Below are 16,712 nucleotides of genomic sequence, written 5' to 3'. Positions count from 1 at the left end.
ACCACTTTGAGCCACAATCCATTTCCAATTTTTGAGTGGTTAATTGAAGATAATAGTTTCACAGGGACTTTTCTGCCCAGGATGGCTTTGAACTGCAAATCTCAGATCTCAGCCTCCTGAGTAGCTAGGATTACATGTGTGAGCCAGTGTTGCCTGACTTGAGTACTTCTCTTTCTTGGTTGGCATAGATGAGCCTGGACCTAAGCCTTGGGTATCAGGTACTCTACCTGGTCTGAGACATCTGTATTTTCTTTCAGCCACCAGTCATTCTCTGAAGTCTTATGTATCAGGACATCTGTACTCTGAGGGTGAATCAGTTCTGGTCTCCACCTGTACAGAGCTCCTTGTCTGCTTTGAAAGATGAATATGTCAATAAGAAGTAATGGGGGACAGGGGAGTCTGCAGGGAATGTTATGGCCCCTAGCTCAGACCACTGTTTCTCCAAAAGAGCTGACAGTAGACTCAGTCAGCTCACAGAATGATCAAGAGTTGAGCTGCACAGTCCCATATAAATGTGAATACACTACAGAAGGAGTGCTGTGATAGGGATATACATATGGGGTGTATATACATCATTTTTACATTTTGGATTCAGCTCTTGTCTAAGCCAGAATTGACAAGAGACAGGAATCTATATAAATATGTCTATGTCCTGATATTTTTCTCTTTGCCACTTGGTGAGCTGTGAGCTGTCCTGAAGAGCTAGTCCCTGCTATTGTCTGCTGTGACTTCTTCAAAGACCTTAGAGTAGGAACCTCTTGAAACCTTAGGTTGCCTTCTTTGGAAGAGACAAGTGTCCCTCCTGGGCAGATGAGACCCAGGCTGGTTGCTCCGGAAGTATAATGTGGGTCTGGGCAAGTATGTTCATGAGTGTGCACAGGCCTGAGTTCCAGTATGCCTTTGGCAGTGGTCACCAAAACAGTGTTAGGCCTGGGCTTGACCTGGTTGCAAGCAGGAGGCAGGCTGCAGGCAGATCCCAGGGCAGGCCTGAGGCCTCCCCAGTGGTGTGTTTGCTGTGCCTAATTACCCGGCAGTTGTTTAACTATGCAAGCTGCATGCCTGCCTTTATTGCGCTGTGATTGCTGAGCTGCCTATGGGGAGTGTCATAAAAAGATATAAAATGCCCATTATCTGTCTGACGCCCTCCTCCTGGACTGTGGGTGTTTGTGTTTTATTTTATTTTTATGGCTGGAGGGAAGCTCTGTAGGAAGAAAAGCGAGGAAAGAGAGAAGGGAGGGGGAGGTGCCCTATAGGAATTGGGGGTTGGGAAACTGAGGAGCTCCTTTATACTGTGGTCAGAAGGGCTCTTCTGACCAGAGAAAACTTGGAAATGGCAGATCTCCAGAGTCAGGACAGACAGAGTGCTCAGGAAATAAGACCCAGATCTTCCCCCCTCAATCTACCTGTTAGTCATGCAGCTTATCAGTGTTGGCTTCCTCCCTTAAAGTATACCCACTGCCTTGGATGCAGGAAGGCCTGCAGGATTGGCTTCTAGTCCCCACTTCATTCTTCCCCAAGTTTATGACTTAAATTGCCTGTTGGCATCCTAGAGCACTGTGGCTTGCTTTAGGGCAAAAAACTACGGGCACAACTACCTGCTCCTATTGCTGTACTGAAGCCTTCCATCCCTACAACTTCAGTCTCCTGTTAGTTACAGTGATGTGTTCAAGCTGAGCTTACCAAAAATTCACTGGGCCATAGGGAAATCTCCTAGACCAAAAGAAAGAAGGGAATTACTACAGATTGAGCACCAGCTCTCTGTGCCAAACAACTTGTGAGAAATATGAGGCTGGAGATCAGAGGGAGACCCTACTCTTGAAGAACTCATGCTCTATAAATTGCTGAATAAATGTTTGTCAAATGGGATTGAATTCAACATAGTCATTCATGTTTTCTGTTGAGTACTGAGTCAAGCACTATACTATGCACTGAGGAGAAAATAGTGAGCAAAACAAACAAAATCCAAGTCCTTGCTGGTTATGAGAAGTTATTAGAAAGACTTAAAAGATTTAAATCCTGGATAGCATGACCTACAAGCAATGCCCTTTCAACTGTAACATACTGTTTCCCATGCCTGAACCATCAAGCCACAAACTATCCTCGATTAGCATTTTTTCACTTAAAATACCTTGATGAAATTGAGGGACCAAAGGTGAACAAATGCAGCAGTGGTACTCACTAGACACTTAGGTTGAAAATGAACTGTACAAGTTGTGGGTAAGGACAGAAGAGAAAAACTGGGAGAGAGCAAGCGAAGGGGTAACATTGTCTGAAAAGAAATGTACTCTACTTGACTTACGTAACTGTAACTCCTCTTCATATAACCTTTATAATAACAATAAAACATTTAAATAAAAATAAAATATCTTGATGTCTATTGAATAAAGTATACAACTCTGTAGCCTGACCTTACAGTTCACCTTTGTACCTTTACAACTATGCCAAGATGGTCTTTATGGTACACTTCAGAGCTTTATTGATATTTGTTCCATTTACCTAGAAAGCCCTTTGCTCCATTCCTGCCTAGTGAACACCTCCATATCCTTTAAGACCTAATTTCTTATGTCCTCTGTGAACACATTTCCAGTTTCCTGATGGAATTTACTCCCTCTTCACACATCTATTCTAAGTACCTTTAGGGTACTGGATACTGTGATGGAGCTTACCATGACTTTTTTTTTCCTATTGATAATCCTCTCTGGGCTGTTGATACTTTGATACTAGTATGTATTTTTGGGGGGAGAGGGGCATGCCAGGTGCTGATACTGATGATTGAACTCAGGGCCTCACACTTTTGGCTTGGCTTTTTCACTTAAGGCTGGCACCCTTTCACTTGATCCGCAGCTTCACTTCCAAATTTTTGCTAGAGAGTAAAAAGTTTCACAGACTTTTCTGCCTATGTTGGCTTCAAAACAGGATCCTTTCATCTCAGCCTCCTGAATAGTTAGGATTACCAGGAGATAGTATATTTGTTTTAAGTAGTTGTACAAAGTTAGAGTCTGAGTACAATGCATCTTGATTGTCACTCCTTCCATCATTCTCCCCTCTTTCTCAATCCTGTGAAATTCTATGTATGGGGCTCGAACTCAGGGCCTGAGCACTGTCCCTGAGCTTTTTCGATTAAGGCTAGCCACAACACAACTTCCAGTTTTCTGGTCGCTAATTGGAGATAAGAGTCTCACGGACATTACTACCTGGGCTGGTTTCGAACCATGATCCTCAGATCTCAGCCTCCCGAGAGCTAGGATGATAGATGTGAGCCACCAGCACCCGGCTGAAAGTATGTATTTTTTTAAAAGTACTTTTATTGAGATATAATTCACATACCATACAGTTCACACATTTAACATGTACAATTTTTTTTGGTTGGTTGTGGGGCTTGAACTCGGCTGGGTGCTGTTCCTCAGCTCTTCCGCTCAAGTACAGTGCTCTACCACTTGAATTACAACGCCACTTCTGGTTTTCTGGTGTTTCGTTGGAGATAAGAGTCTCACGGACTTTCCTGCCATGCTGGTTTGAACTGTGATCCTCAGATCTCAGCCTCCTAAGTAGCTAGGAGGCGTGAGCCACCAGCATCGGCTAACATGTACAATTTATTTTAGTATATTAATAGAGTTGTATAGCTACCATTATCCTCTAAGTTTAGAACACTTTGTCCCCCTTAAGTTCCATCAGCAGTCACTTCCTGTTTCTCTCCCTAAAACACACTGGCCCTAAGGAATCTCTATAGATTTGCCTATTCTGGCAATTCTTTACATGTGGTCTTTTGTGACTCTTATTTTCTTCTGTCTAGCATAATTTTCAAGGTTCATTCATGTTGTACCATGTATCAATCAGTCCTTTACTAATGCTGAATAAAATTCTGTTATATGGGAATATTCTTTATTCACTTGTCAATTGATAGACATTTGAATTTCCCCCCACTTTTTGGTTGTTATGGGTAATTCTGCAAACATTCATATTCAAGTTCACATTATTGATTTTGGTGTTTTTTTTTTTAAGGTCTGTCTATCTTAGTATATTATGATGTTTGTAAAAACAGGAGTTACTTCTGTATCCTCACAACTTAGCTCATGGGTAGTACTCAGTAAATGTCAGTGAATAAAAACACAGATGCTGGCCTGATGTTGATGGCTCATGCCTGTAACCCTACCTACTCAGGAGGATGAGATCTGAGAATCATGGTTTGAAACTAGCCCAAGCAGGAAAGGCTTATCTCCAATTACCCACCAAAAAAGCCAGAAGAGGAGCTTGGCTCAAGTGTTAGAGTGCTAGCCTTGTTGCAAAAAAGCCCAGGGACAGCACCCAGACCCTAAATTCAAGCCTCAGGACTATCTCTCTCTCTCGCCCTCCCTTTCTCTCTCTCTTTCCCTCTCTGCTTCTCTCCCCCCCTCTCTCTCTTTCCCTCTCTCTCTCTCCCTCTCTCTTTCTCTCTCTCCCCCTCTGTCTTCCTCTCTCTCTCGCTCTTCCCTCCTTTCTCTGCTCTCCCTCTCTTGCTCTCTTCCTATCGCCTTCCTCCCTCTCTATCCCTTCTCTTCTCCCGTCTTCCCCATCTCCCCCTCTCTGCCCCCCCCAATACACACACACACACACACACACACACACACACACACACACACAATCCTTTTACCCTTCAGGATGAAATAGCAAAATTTTTGAACCATTTTAATCCCAGGCCCTCTCTGCAATAGTATAACAGCACATCAAGTTCACTTCAGTATCCCTTTTTTTTTTTTTTTTGTTGGTTGTGGGGCTTGAACTCTGGGCTTGGGTGCTATCCCTGCATTCTTCAGCTCAAGGCAAGCGCTCTACCGCTTGAGCCACAGCGCCACTTCTGGTTTTCTGGTGGTTTATTGGAGATAAGAGTCTCACAGACTTTTCTGCCCAGGCAGGCTTTGAACCGTGACCCTCAGATCTCAGCCTCCTGAGTAGCTAGGATTACAGGTGTGAGCCACTGATGCCCAGCTCACTTCAGTACCCTTGAGCTCTTCATTCCACTGTTGGCCTCTCAAGTTCTTGCCTAACATGGTGGTAGGAGAAACTTCTCTGAATTGCCTCTAGGGTAGCAAACATGGCCTCTAGCTGACTGCACATAAACTCTACTATTCTCTCTTCTTCCCTCTTCTGAGAGGCCCTGGATTGTTTTATGCACAGAGAGCTGTTCTGTGCAAAGACCCTAAAGGAAGGAGTACTGGGCTAGACTAGGCCTCTTTGCTCAAGGACAGGCTGGCAGCCGGGCGCAGGTGGCTCACGCCTGTAATCCTAGCTACTAAGGAGGCTGAGATCTGAGGATCACAGTTCAAAGCCATCCCGGGCAGAAAAGTCCGTGAGACTCTTATCTCCAATAAACTACCCAAAAACTGGAAGTGGCACTGTGGCTCAGGCAGTAGAGTGCTCGCCTTGAGCTGAAGAGCACAGGGACAGCGCCTAGGCCCAGAGTTCAAGCCCCACAACTGACAAAAAAAAAAAAAAAGGACAGGCTGGCTTTTTAATAGTTTCTGCTGCCTGGATAGCCAAGGAGAAGAGGCTACCCCTGCCGTCCCAGTTAGTTAGCTGATAGAAATCAAGTCCTTGGAAGAAAAGGGACTTTGCGGACCAATAGCTTCTGAGAGACTAGTAAAGCCAATATTTCTCTTTTGTTTGCACTTATTCAACCTAATAGTTTGAGCCCATAATTAGAATTGGGCTTTCTTAGGCTAATTAGGAGGTAGAAATGATGGCAGGAGAGCATGTGAAGATGCATCAGGATAGTGGGCAGTAAATCTAGGGTTTTAATAGGTTTGTTCCGTAATCGGGTAGTTTAGAAGGCTGACTGGATAACTGGGCCCCCTCCCCTTCCTTTTGCTCCCACCACTCCTTGAAGTGGCCTTCACACTTTGCTGTCCTTGTCTTTAATACTGGCAGTGACTCTGGGATATGGGGACTCAAGGAGGGAGGAAACCCCACCCGGAGCTTCATTGCCTATGCACGCGCCGTCCAGCCTGGCGGCATGATTACCTTGCTGAGAAATCCGTCCAGGCACGGGGCTGCTGATAGCAATCATTGATTAAGAGGGTAATTGTCCTGAAAATTCAGATTGATCAGAAGGCAGAAATGATAACTTGTGTAACTGTGTTTAAAGCCACGTCCTGTCAATAGAAGAGACGGAGATGTATCGCGCCAAGAGGGGGGCAGAACGGATGGGTGTGTGCAGGCAGGCGGGTGTTGCCATCCTTCTCTCGGGGTGAGCAGGATGTTTCTTGTCAGTAACCTGGACTATTGGAGATTCAATCACTTTTATCTCCCCCTCTCTCTCAATCCAAATGCCTTTTCATATTAGGAAATTAGAATCGGCCCTGCTCATGCAAGATTTATTAGCTCTGCTGAGCAGTCGCACTGAAGAGTAAATGATTTTGCTTTGCTGGAGCTTTTTACGCGTTAGGACCCAACTTCTCCTCTTACTCTGGCTACTGGCTGCCTGGAGGAGTGAGCTCTAGAACCAGCTACTTAGGGCAAAAAGGAAAGTATCTCTGGGGTATGGCTTCTTAATCTACCAGAAACCACTTAGTGTGTGGCTGACTTCCTTTCTGGTCCCTAACAGGTCCCATATTAGGGTCTTTGGCTGTTTCTATAACTGAAGGGCAATGATCCCCTGAGGTTTATTCCTCAAACATGCAGTGAAGTCTCACTTCTGGGGGGAAAGCGTTCAAAGAAGCCTAAAGAGGTTGGAAGATGGGGCTGGAGCCATGGCTCAGTTGGCAGAGCACCAGCCACTGAATGAAAGTGTCAGGTACTGAGTTCGAGCACTGAACTTGGACCTAAAAAAAACTTGGAAGAAGCAAAGAGGAAGAAGCAAAAGTGTATGTGAGGTAAGGACTAACAATGGAGACAGAGGATAGAAGGTCTGGCAGGCTTGGGCTTGTCTTTCTGTGAAAGTCAGGTCTGTATGAAATGAAGCATCTTTCAGAAACCCTAGAAAAGCTGTCCTGTAAGTTGCCTGGCTCCTTGCAGATGGAATCCATAGATACAGGCAGGCAGAAGGATTGACAGTGGCTGATGCTATCTCTTAGGGTCAGGTCCATGTTTCTGGAACTTTATTGTGACCTCGGGCTTTGAGGAAACGTGGGCCCATATAGCCACCAGTTGGGCTCTCATCACCCAAGGCTAGGGCACTAGTAGGCCAGGTTGGCTGCAGAAAATACTAATCCTCATCAGTGAAACAGTATAATTTTCTCTTCTTCTCACCCTTCTTCTTCATCATCTCTTCCCCACCTCCTTGGGTCCCTTGGGCCTATCAGACACACTATTGCAGGTGTCTGTTCCTGGAGGTCTGACAGAAGAGAAGTGTAGACTTAAGGTTAATGGAACTTCTGGGGGTTTTTTTTGTTGTTGTTGTTGTTATTGTTGTTGTTGTTTTGTGAAAGGGATCCCAAGTACTACCTCTACTTGTTTCAGCATCTTTTCTCCCTTTAGTTTGTTTCTATATATGTATTTGTTTGTTTTCTTATTTTAAATGGGCCCAGTGAATCTCTAAGATTTCAAGTGGAGAATTGAGTGATAGGGTCCCAGGAATGAATGATGGGTGTGAGTAGCAGCCATCAGGTCCAGAAGGAGAACTGAATGGGATAAGGGATCAGAGGAAGGAAGAGCAAGCTTTGTGGAGGGAAGGGTGTGAAAAGTGTCTGTATGAGATTCCTTAGATAGGACTTGCCTCCAAACAGACCACCAGCCTTCTACCCTGAATCTGCTTCAGGGCATTCCTATCCACCAGGCTCCCTATTCTAGGAGAAGCCTTGACTCCTGGAAGGCTCCTCCCATTGGGCTGGATCCGGTAGGGCAGGATGTCCTTCTGCATATACCCACCTCTCCTCATCCTCCAACCTGACATGAGTGTGCTGAGTGGTGAAGTGGTTCAGGAAGCTTGTAGCCCTCCTTCCCTGACTCATGGGCTGTGAAAGCAGTGCATGCTTAGGGCCACTGGAGCCTCCTGGCATGCTGTGCTTCTGCTCCTCCCTCTGGACCAGGATAGCTAGCAGCCTAGGAATGTTCTGCAGTCCAGAGGGAGGGTCAAGCCGGGCTTAGTTAGGGCTAGTTTGGACAAAGTCACAGTTGCCATGGGCAACTTAGACATAAAAATAGGGAAATCAGAAGACAGACTTTCCAGTGGAATGAGGGAAACACATGCTCACTGCAGGGTAAATGGTATTGCCTTACAGAGCCCGGAAGAGAGAGTGGCTGAATTATTCTGAAAGAACTCAAATGGCATCCAGAAAGGAGTCCTTCAGCGAGGTCTGTGCAGAATAGAGGCAGTGTGTTGTGGAGACAAGTGTGGGTGAGCTTCTGGGCAGAGAACAAAAATTATGCCAAATATCCATTAGGTTATGGTAGGACTGGGGCTCACTGGGTTTACTGTCTCTGTCATACTTCTCCACCCTTCTTTAGAAGTATAGCCCAAATGTTGCTTTAGCAACCATGAGGGATATCTACTTTCACCATCTGGCTGGGCTGTTGGGGCCATCTGGAGCCTATCAATGACAAGATACATAGGGATTGAACCCCAATGTTTTCTTTTTTTCTGTTTCTATTTTCATTATTCCAGAAGAGCAGGTCAGGGGTATGGATTCAGGTTAGGAGAGCAGCTGTGATGAACTTGCCTAAGATATGGTGTGCTTCTGCACCTGCCTCTGAGCCAGGCCAGCTGGCATCCTAAGCAAACCTGCCCTACCCTTTAAACCATTCCCAGCCCATCATGTACCCAGACTTCTGCCAAGGTCTAGGTTGGTTTTCTGGGCCTGGTGAGGAGGATGGGAACAGACCAGGAAGCCGGGAGAGTCATTTTCATGGAATTTGACCTAAAGCAGGATTGGAAGGGAAGAAAAGAATTTGAACAAAAGTGCCAGCAGGAAGGCGCTGTTAACGAGCCTTTCTTTCTCTTTGGGGACAGAGCAGAGCGCATAGCGGGGCGCAGCCGCCAGCTCTCCTCAGAGCCGCTCTCTGAGGCAGCTGCAGTCTCTGGCCGCTGCCTGCTCTCTCTCGCTCTCCTTTTTTCCCTCTCCTCTTTCTCAGCTCTCTCTATTATGGGGACTTGCTCCAGCTCTTTCTCTCTCTTCTGTCTCTCCTTTTGTTCTCTCTTTGTCTATTTATCACACTGTGAAGGTTGAAAGAGATGTTATTAATCTGGGAGAATGAAGGCAGGATTAGTGGTATGAATCGGATTTTGAGAGGTGTAATGATAGAAAGACTCGCTCGGCTGGCGGCCTGCGTGAGCTTGATAAATGGGGAGCACTCCAGACTGACTCGCGCCTTCCTCCGCGCTGTGTGCCCTGCCCGCTGGGGCGTGCCGCGCTCTCAGATCTGCCAGCCGGCCCACCCCGCTCCTACCTGAACCAGAGCAAAAAGCCAAGGGTAAAGCAGACACAAATATCTCCCATCACACTGGGAGACATCATTGCTTTTAGCACCCTTTTTAAGTGGAGGCCTGTCGAGTTCTCAGACTGTGGGCAGAGAGAAGGAGGCCTACACCTAAGGCTGGAACAGCATGTGCCTGCTTGTAGACTTTCCATCCTGCCTCAGAAATGGCTATCAGAGGTCAGGGAGCCAGTAATAGGGCAGTTCCTGGATTAGCCAGGAGTGCCAATGCATATGTGATAAGTGATTAAACAAAGTACTGTTGAGAGTATTGGGTCTGGCAGTTGAGATGAGAGAGGAGGAAGAGGAGGAGAGAAGGTAGAGGTGGTGGTGGTGGTGGTGGTGGAGGAGGAGGAGGAGGAGGAGGAGGAGGAGGAGGAGGAAGAAAAAGAAGAGAAGGAGGAGGAGGAAGAGGAAGAAGAAGAGGAAAAGAAGAAGAAGGAAGAAGAGGAGGAGGAGGAAGGAAAGAAAGAAAGAAGAAAGAAGGAAGGAAGAAGAAGAAATAATTAAGAAAGGGACTCCCTTAAAGTAGTGCCCTAGCAGACAGTTCGGGGGTTGGAGAGAGTGAAAGGTGAGTGTTCTGATAGGAAAATAGCAAAATAAACCTGGCTCCTACTGGAAGTTGAAGCCCCTCCAGTATGGTGAACTTCATATCAGAAAGGAACTTAGAAAAATCTAGTAATTAGGTTCCTTGTTTCCAGGGAGGAAATTGAGGCCAAGGACTAGTGTTATTATTTCCTATTTATATCTTCTTGAAGGTTTTTGTTTTTTTTTTAATTTTGAGACAGGATCTCTCCATGTGGCCCAGGCAGGTCTCAAATTCTTGATCTTCCTGCTTCAGCCTCCTGAGCATCTGGGGTTACAGGCACATGCCACCACATCTAGCTCAGTTAGTTGAATTCTCTCCGACAATGGAAAGCCCTTAGATGGCCTTAGGGAGGGGTCAAAAAACCCTTGACGTGTCTTTTGAAGCCTTGCCTGGATGTATCACCTGCCTCCTTATCAGCTATGTTTCATACTTGCTTTATGTGCTTCAGGGATGCCAGCTTTGATTTGATTTGAGTCTTTCCTACTGCTGAGATCTTAGCTTGACCCAAACATACCCCCCACTTCCCACACCCAGTCAGTTTCTGCTTGCCTGTCTTGGGGGAAGTATTTCTCAACTAGGTCAAGCTCTTCTCTTCTGTCCTGTCTTGACTTCTTGTATTTCTTTTTTGAGCCCTTCTTATAGCCACAACTTAGTGACCATTTATATTGGTATTTAGTTAACATCTGCTTTCTGAGGACTACACTGTGTCTATATTGCTGTATGAGCATGTATAGCCTAACATATTGTAAATGAGTTAGTGTGGTTTCCAAGGCCTGACTAAAAACAGTGAAAATTGAGTTGACAAAGGGAGGTACGGGGACTAAGATGTTGAGTGTGTTTCAGAGAGAAGGTTCTTTGGACTTTAGCTCTGGAGGCTCCAGTGTTCAGTCTTCTCATCTCAGCCTTCGTTTTTTCAAGCATATAGAAAAGCGCTTCATCTGATTCTATGGCTTCACTCTTCTGTGTGATATTATCCATCCCCAGTTTCACCTGTCATTCAACTGCCTTCTTAAGACATTCTTGTCTTTACTCAGATCACTGAACTGAGTAATACCTGGCTTGTATGGCACCTTACCTCCTATGTGTCCCACTGTAGGCCATCTGGGTCCTTGCCAAAGCTTTCTTTCCTGACTTCATTTCTCCCCTGGGGTTCTTGCAGGATGTTGACCTCTGCTACATTGCTTTGCAAATGTGGTTAATAAGTCTCCCTTCTAGCTTGAGTTCCTTGAGGGTACTGGTGTGGCCCACTTGATCAAGTACCTCAAGTACTGGGCTTCCTCTAGCCCAGAGTAGTTGCTCAAAAAAAAGTGTGTGTTCCATGTGCAATCCAGTCAAGAGGCAGGAGGAGCTGGAGCAAATGTTTTACCATTCTTTTTCCCCTAGGAAGAAAGAAAGCAAAGGTATGTGCACTATGTGCAAGCATACACATACCTTCATGTGTGAGGGGTAGGCAGATGGTGGTGTCACATGCTCAATAAAGGATTATATTTTAATTTGGAAAGCACTTTAGAAACTTAAAGTGCTTTGCCTAAGTGCTGACTGCTATTAGTGTCTCTTTTTTTTTATTAGGAAAAAGGACATGATTTTTCTCTTTTATCTTCAGGCCTGTCCAACTTCTGAGAGTCAAACTTAGCAAAATGCCTGCCCCTCACTGAGGACTAGTTACATGCCAGGTTCAAAGCTTTGGACTTGAAACACAGAATTCTGCTTTGCAGACTGGTTCTGACACCCCTGAGGGGATTAGCCCTAACAGCTCAGTATCAGGAAAGGGGGGTGGGAAAGACAGGGTCATTCGACATAGTTCAAGCGTAATCCTGGCCCCTCCTCTATCCATCGAGGCCTGGGTGGGAGGACATAAGAACTTAGACTGTTTGGGGGATAGGGTAACAACCCAGTGGTTATCAAAAAACCCACTTGTCATGTAATGCGAAGGGCCAGACTTCAGAGAAACAGCTGGAGGAATGGCCCCAGGAAGAGTTGGGTTTGTACAGCTATCCTCAGGACTGATGGGACCAAGAGACCCACACATTACAGCTGCTGAACATGGTGATGTAGAGTGCTGTCAGATGGCTGGATTGGAAGTAGGGAGTGTGTGTAACAGTAGCAGGAGAATTCTGGTGCCGGAGGCAAAGCCTTGCCCTGTGCCTTAGAACTACTTTTGAAATCCTTGCTGGTTGGAAGGAAGGTAACACCATTCCTCAGGGAGATGTTTGGTGTTGCTGTGGTAGAAGTTCTGGAAGGCTTGAGTTGGGCCTGTCTCTGTGGTCTCTGTCTCAGGCTGTTTTCTGAGCAGCTACAAGATAGATAGACATCGTGGTCTCAGTGTGGACTATGTGCCAGCCCTAAGGCTGGAGGCTCTGCCCTGTACTGAAGTACTGTGGGGTGAGGGCTTCAGTCCAACCTGTGCCTTTCAGTCTCCATCCTAACCTAGTCCTAATCTGGGGGCAGCTAATATGGGGGTGGGAGACTACATTGAGCCCACCGCCTTAACTGAATTTCCATACCTCCTGTTGTTAATTATAGAGATGTAATAATGCGATTAGTGCACGATTAAAAAAAATCCCTGATATGATTACCATGGATTTAATATCACATGATATATCATTATATCGTTATGCAGTGACAGATGTAATTGAAATACACTTATTGGAGCCGGGGGTGGTGTTTCATTCAATCTCCAGCACCCCGGAGAGGAAAAAGCTTGCTAAAAAGAAGCAGTAGAAGAGGAAATTGTAATGAAAACAAAGAAAACTCACAATGTAGCTTGTACCCTGGGCAGCTGGCTTAGCCTGACCTGCTGCCTCAGCCTCTGACAGTGCACAAGGAGCTCTCCTCTGTAGAAGCTCAGACAAAATGGCTCAGGGGCTTCTTACCTTGCTCTCTTCCCAGAAACTTCAATGTCCCCAAATCCCCTCTGACTCAGCAATGAAGCCAAGAGATGTGGGAATAGGAAGATTACTCCACCTGCAAATACTAAGGACCCTAATTGTTTCAAACTGAGCTGGCAGCTGTCCTCCTATCTTTGGGCCCCAGTACCAAATGCTGTGAAACCTGGAACTGTGTGGCCCAGCACATTAGAGGCAGCCATCCTGTCGTAAGCTGTGAGCAGTAAGGTTAAGTACACATAGAAGATAATTATCCCCCTCAAATCCCATTGATGGACAGAGGCAGCGGCAGCTCTGGAGCCCATGAAGTATGTTGGTAGGCCAAAAGCACCATACACACAACAGAACTACCCACTGGACTTGGAGAAGATGGGTTTATAATCACTTGAGAGAAGAGGCTGTTCCTTTACTGCTCTAGGTGTGCTGGCCAAGCCTCTGCTGGAATGCAGTGGAGCTACAGGTAGGCTAAAGAGTTCGGAAAAGGAGAAGAGGAGTCAGAGATCTTTTTTTATGGCAATGAAAGATTGCTTTTCTTCCAGGCAAGAATAGTAGTGGTTCCTGAAAGACACTAGGTAGAATTTTCAGGAATCAAAACTCTGCAAAGCAGGCTTTCGTGCTTGGTAGAAGTATAACCGAAGAGGCTGGGTATGCTGGTGGATAGGGGTATGATGGTACATATCTAATACCAGCACTCAGGAGGCTGAGAGAAGAGAATGGAAAGTTCTGGGATCAACCTGGGATACATAGTGAGACTCTGCTTAAAAAACAAAGAAACAATAAAAAAAAGAAATACATCCAAAGAGATGTCCCTTCCTCTTCTCCCTTCTTTTTCTCAGTGAAAACCATCTAGAGATGACAGGTAGGACCCTGGCCTTTGGATATATCCCAGCAAAATGAGGTCACATTTATAAACTAATGTCACAGGTGCTTCTCAGATGGTGGGTAAATCTAAAGCATGATGAGTCACAGGAGACAGACAGTAAAGGAAGGTAGTTTGGAGTTGTGTGTTGAAAGAAGAGGTGTCCAAACTAGGATAAAAAGCAGGTAAAGGTAAATGGCATTCTAAGGCTGAAGGAATTGCTTGTAAGCTGAAACTATGAAACAAAATCACAGTAAGATTTGATCATGATAAGGAAGAGGACAGACTCCAGATTGACCCTCACATTTCTGGCTTAGCAGACCAGTTCAGTGGTAATGACCTACCCTGGAATTGGAACCCAGTAGAAGGAGCAGCTTGAAAAGTACATGTTGAGATGGGTTTTAAACACAGTAAGAATCAAGTGTCTGTATGAATTGAAGTGGATATCCTAAGTAGGCAATAAAATATACATGTTTGACACTTGCATGGCAGTAAGAAACACAGATTTGGAAGTTAGAGTTGAGAAAAATCATCCAAGAGAGTGGTAGCATGAAGGGTAAAATAAGAAGAGAGGACAGAGGGCTGGGAAGGTGGCTCAGTGGTAGAGTGCTTGCCTTGCATGCCTGAGGCCCTGGGTTCGATTCCTCAGCACCACATAAGCAAAAAGAAAAAAGCCGGAAGTGGCGCTGTGGCTCAAGTGGTAGAGCTGAAGAGCTGAGAGACAGCGCCCAGGCCCAGAGTTCAGGCTCCACGACCGGACCCCCCCCCCCCCGCAAAAAAAAAAAATGAGAAGAGAGGACAGAGGGGAGGCTATCTAGGAGTTTTTGAGGAGCATGACAAAGCTAGAAAAACTGAAAGAATAAAGTATCCAGAAAAATCAAAGGATGCTGGACAGTGGTGGTTCATAACTATTATTCTAGCTACTCAGGGTACTGAGATCTGGAGATTTATTGCTGAAGGCTAGTTGAGGAAGAAAAATTTGCTAAACTTCCATGTCAAAACAAAAAGTAGGACTGGCAGCATGGCTCAAGTGGTAGAGCACTAGCGGAGGAAGCATGAGGTCCTGAATTCAAACACCAGTACAACCAAAGAAGGAAAGGAAGAGCAGGGAGGCAGAGAGATAGAAGAAGAGGTTTCAAAGATGGAGTACGCTTCAGAGTGGTAAAGACAGGTAAGAACCCCTGTCATTAGATGAGAGCAGCATGGCAAGGACTTAGCAGGAGCTAAATGACATGGTCGGGGTAAAACATATGGCAAGAAGTTAGGAGTGATGAAGAAGGAGAAAGGAGACGATTTAGGGACCTATTGGCTGTTAACAGAACAGGCTGTAACTGGATGAAGATGTGGAGTGAATGGAGGATTTTAAAATAATAATCCAAGCTGGGTGCTGGTGGCTCACACCTATAATCCTACTTACTCAAGAGGCTGAGATCTGAGGATCACGATTCAAAGCCAGCCTGGGCAGGAAAGCTTGTGAGACTCTTCCAGTTAACTACCAGAAAAGTGATAGAGTGCTAGCCTTGAGCATAAAAGCTTAAGGACAGTGCCTAGACCTTGAGTTCAAGACCCATGACCTGCACAAAATAATAATAATAACCATCTAAAACTTAACACAGTTTACAAAGAGCCAGACATCATTTTATGCACTTTACATACAATAATTCACTTAATCCTCACATAAACTTTATGGAGTTAGAACTATTATTACCCTTGTTTTTTAAAGAGGAAATTGAGATTCAGAGAAGTAAAGATGGAGATGGTAGGGGTCCACACATACGCTTAATGAAAAGGGAAAGGATCAGCCAGTAATCCTTAGGAGGCTGAGATCTAAGGATTGTAGTTCAAAGCCAGCCCAGGCAGGAAAGCCCGTGAAACTCTTATCTCCAATAAACCACTCAGAAAACTGGAAGTAGCACTGTGGCTCAAGTGGTAGAGCGCTCTCCTTGAGCTGAATAGCTGAGGGACAGCACCCAGGCCCAGAGTTCAAGCCCCAGGACCAACCAAGAAAAGAAAAGAAAAGGGAAAGGATCCAAAAGAGATGAAGTAGCCAGGCGCAGGTGGCTCATGCCTGTAATCCTAGCTACTCAGGAGGCTGAGATCTGAGGATCATAGTTCAAAGCCAGCCTGGGTAGGAAAAGAAAAGTCCACTAGACTCTTCTCTCCAATAAACCACTCAGAAAACCAGAAGTGGCACTATGGCTCAAGTGGTAGAGCGCTAGGCTTGAGCTGAAGAGCTGAGGGACGGTGCCCAGGCCCAGAGTTCAAGTCCTACAACTGACTTTGAGAGAGAGAGAGGAGAGAGAGAGGGAGGGAGAGAGAGAAATGAAGTTAGTTTAGAAAGGAGCAAGAGCCAAGGAGGTAGAAAGGGGAGATAGTTAAAGCTCAAGGATCAGACTGCCCTTTGACAAAAGTGAAATATACCTCTGTTAGGAAAGTTACAGTGGTAGGTGAGGAAGGAAGCAGAAGCATTAGAAATGTAAGGTGTGCAGATAAAAAAAAGTTCTGCCTAGTGGCTTTTTTTGTCTTTGTGTAAACAGGAGGGGGAATAGTGTTGTTAGGTGCCACTGAAGATTGCCACGGTTGTGATCTTTGAATCTGTAGTTATACATAACTATAACTTTTTTGGGGCATCGCTTAGCTCAAGTGCAAATGTGGCAAAAACATTCATTGATCAAGATGCCTTGTACTCATAACCTGACTTACAGATTTGAAACCTTTTCATACAACTAGTTAACAAGAAAAAAAAAGTTAAGCCAGGTGCCAGTGGCTCATGCCTCTAATCCTAGCTACTCAGGAGGCTGAGATCTGAGAATCACGGTTCAAAGCCAGCCCGGGCAGTAAAGTCCATGAGACTCTTATCCACAATAAACCACTAGAAAACTGGAAGTGGAGCTGTGGCTCAAGTGATAGAGCATTTGCCTTGAGCTGAAGAGCGCAGGGACAGTGTCCAAACCCAGAGTTCAAGCCCCACGACCGACCAAAAAAAAAATAA

The 16,712-nt window shown here is 45.4% G+C and overlaps 1 protein-coding gene across 10 annotated transcripts in view; it reads left to right on the top strand.

Annotated features, from left to right (window-relative positions):
- The window catches only part of Eri3 (ERI1 exoribonuclease family member 3), a 133,079-nt gene that overhangs the window by 83,681 nt on the left and 32,686 nt on the right, over positions 1-16,712 (top strand). For 6 of the 10 annotated variants that reach the window (XM_042675868.1, XM_042675834.1, XM_042675800.1 and 3 more), the window contains one exon: positions 6,122-6,223. The exons of the other annotated variants lie outside the window; for them this stretch is intronic. In XM_042675868.1, the coding sequence (XP_042531802.1) occupies positions 6,122-6,223 (102 nt within the window). The remainder of the gene's footprint in view (positions 1-6,121; positions 6,224-16,712) is intronic. 10 annotated transcript variants of the gene reach the window in all.

Source organism: Dipodomys spectabilis, unplaced genomic scaffold (assembly GCF_019054845.1).
Source record: "Dipodomys spectabilis isolate Male_0828 unplaced genomic scaffold, ASM1905484v1 ptg000002l, whole genome shotgun sequence".
NCBI classification, from domain to species: domain Eukaryota; kingdom Metazoa; phylum Chordata; class Mammalia; order Rodentia; family Heteromyidae; genus Dipodomys; species Dipodomys spectabilis.
This window is presented reverse-complemented; position numbering and strand designations above follow the sequence as displayed.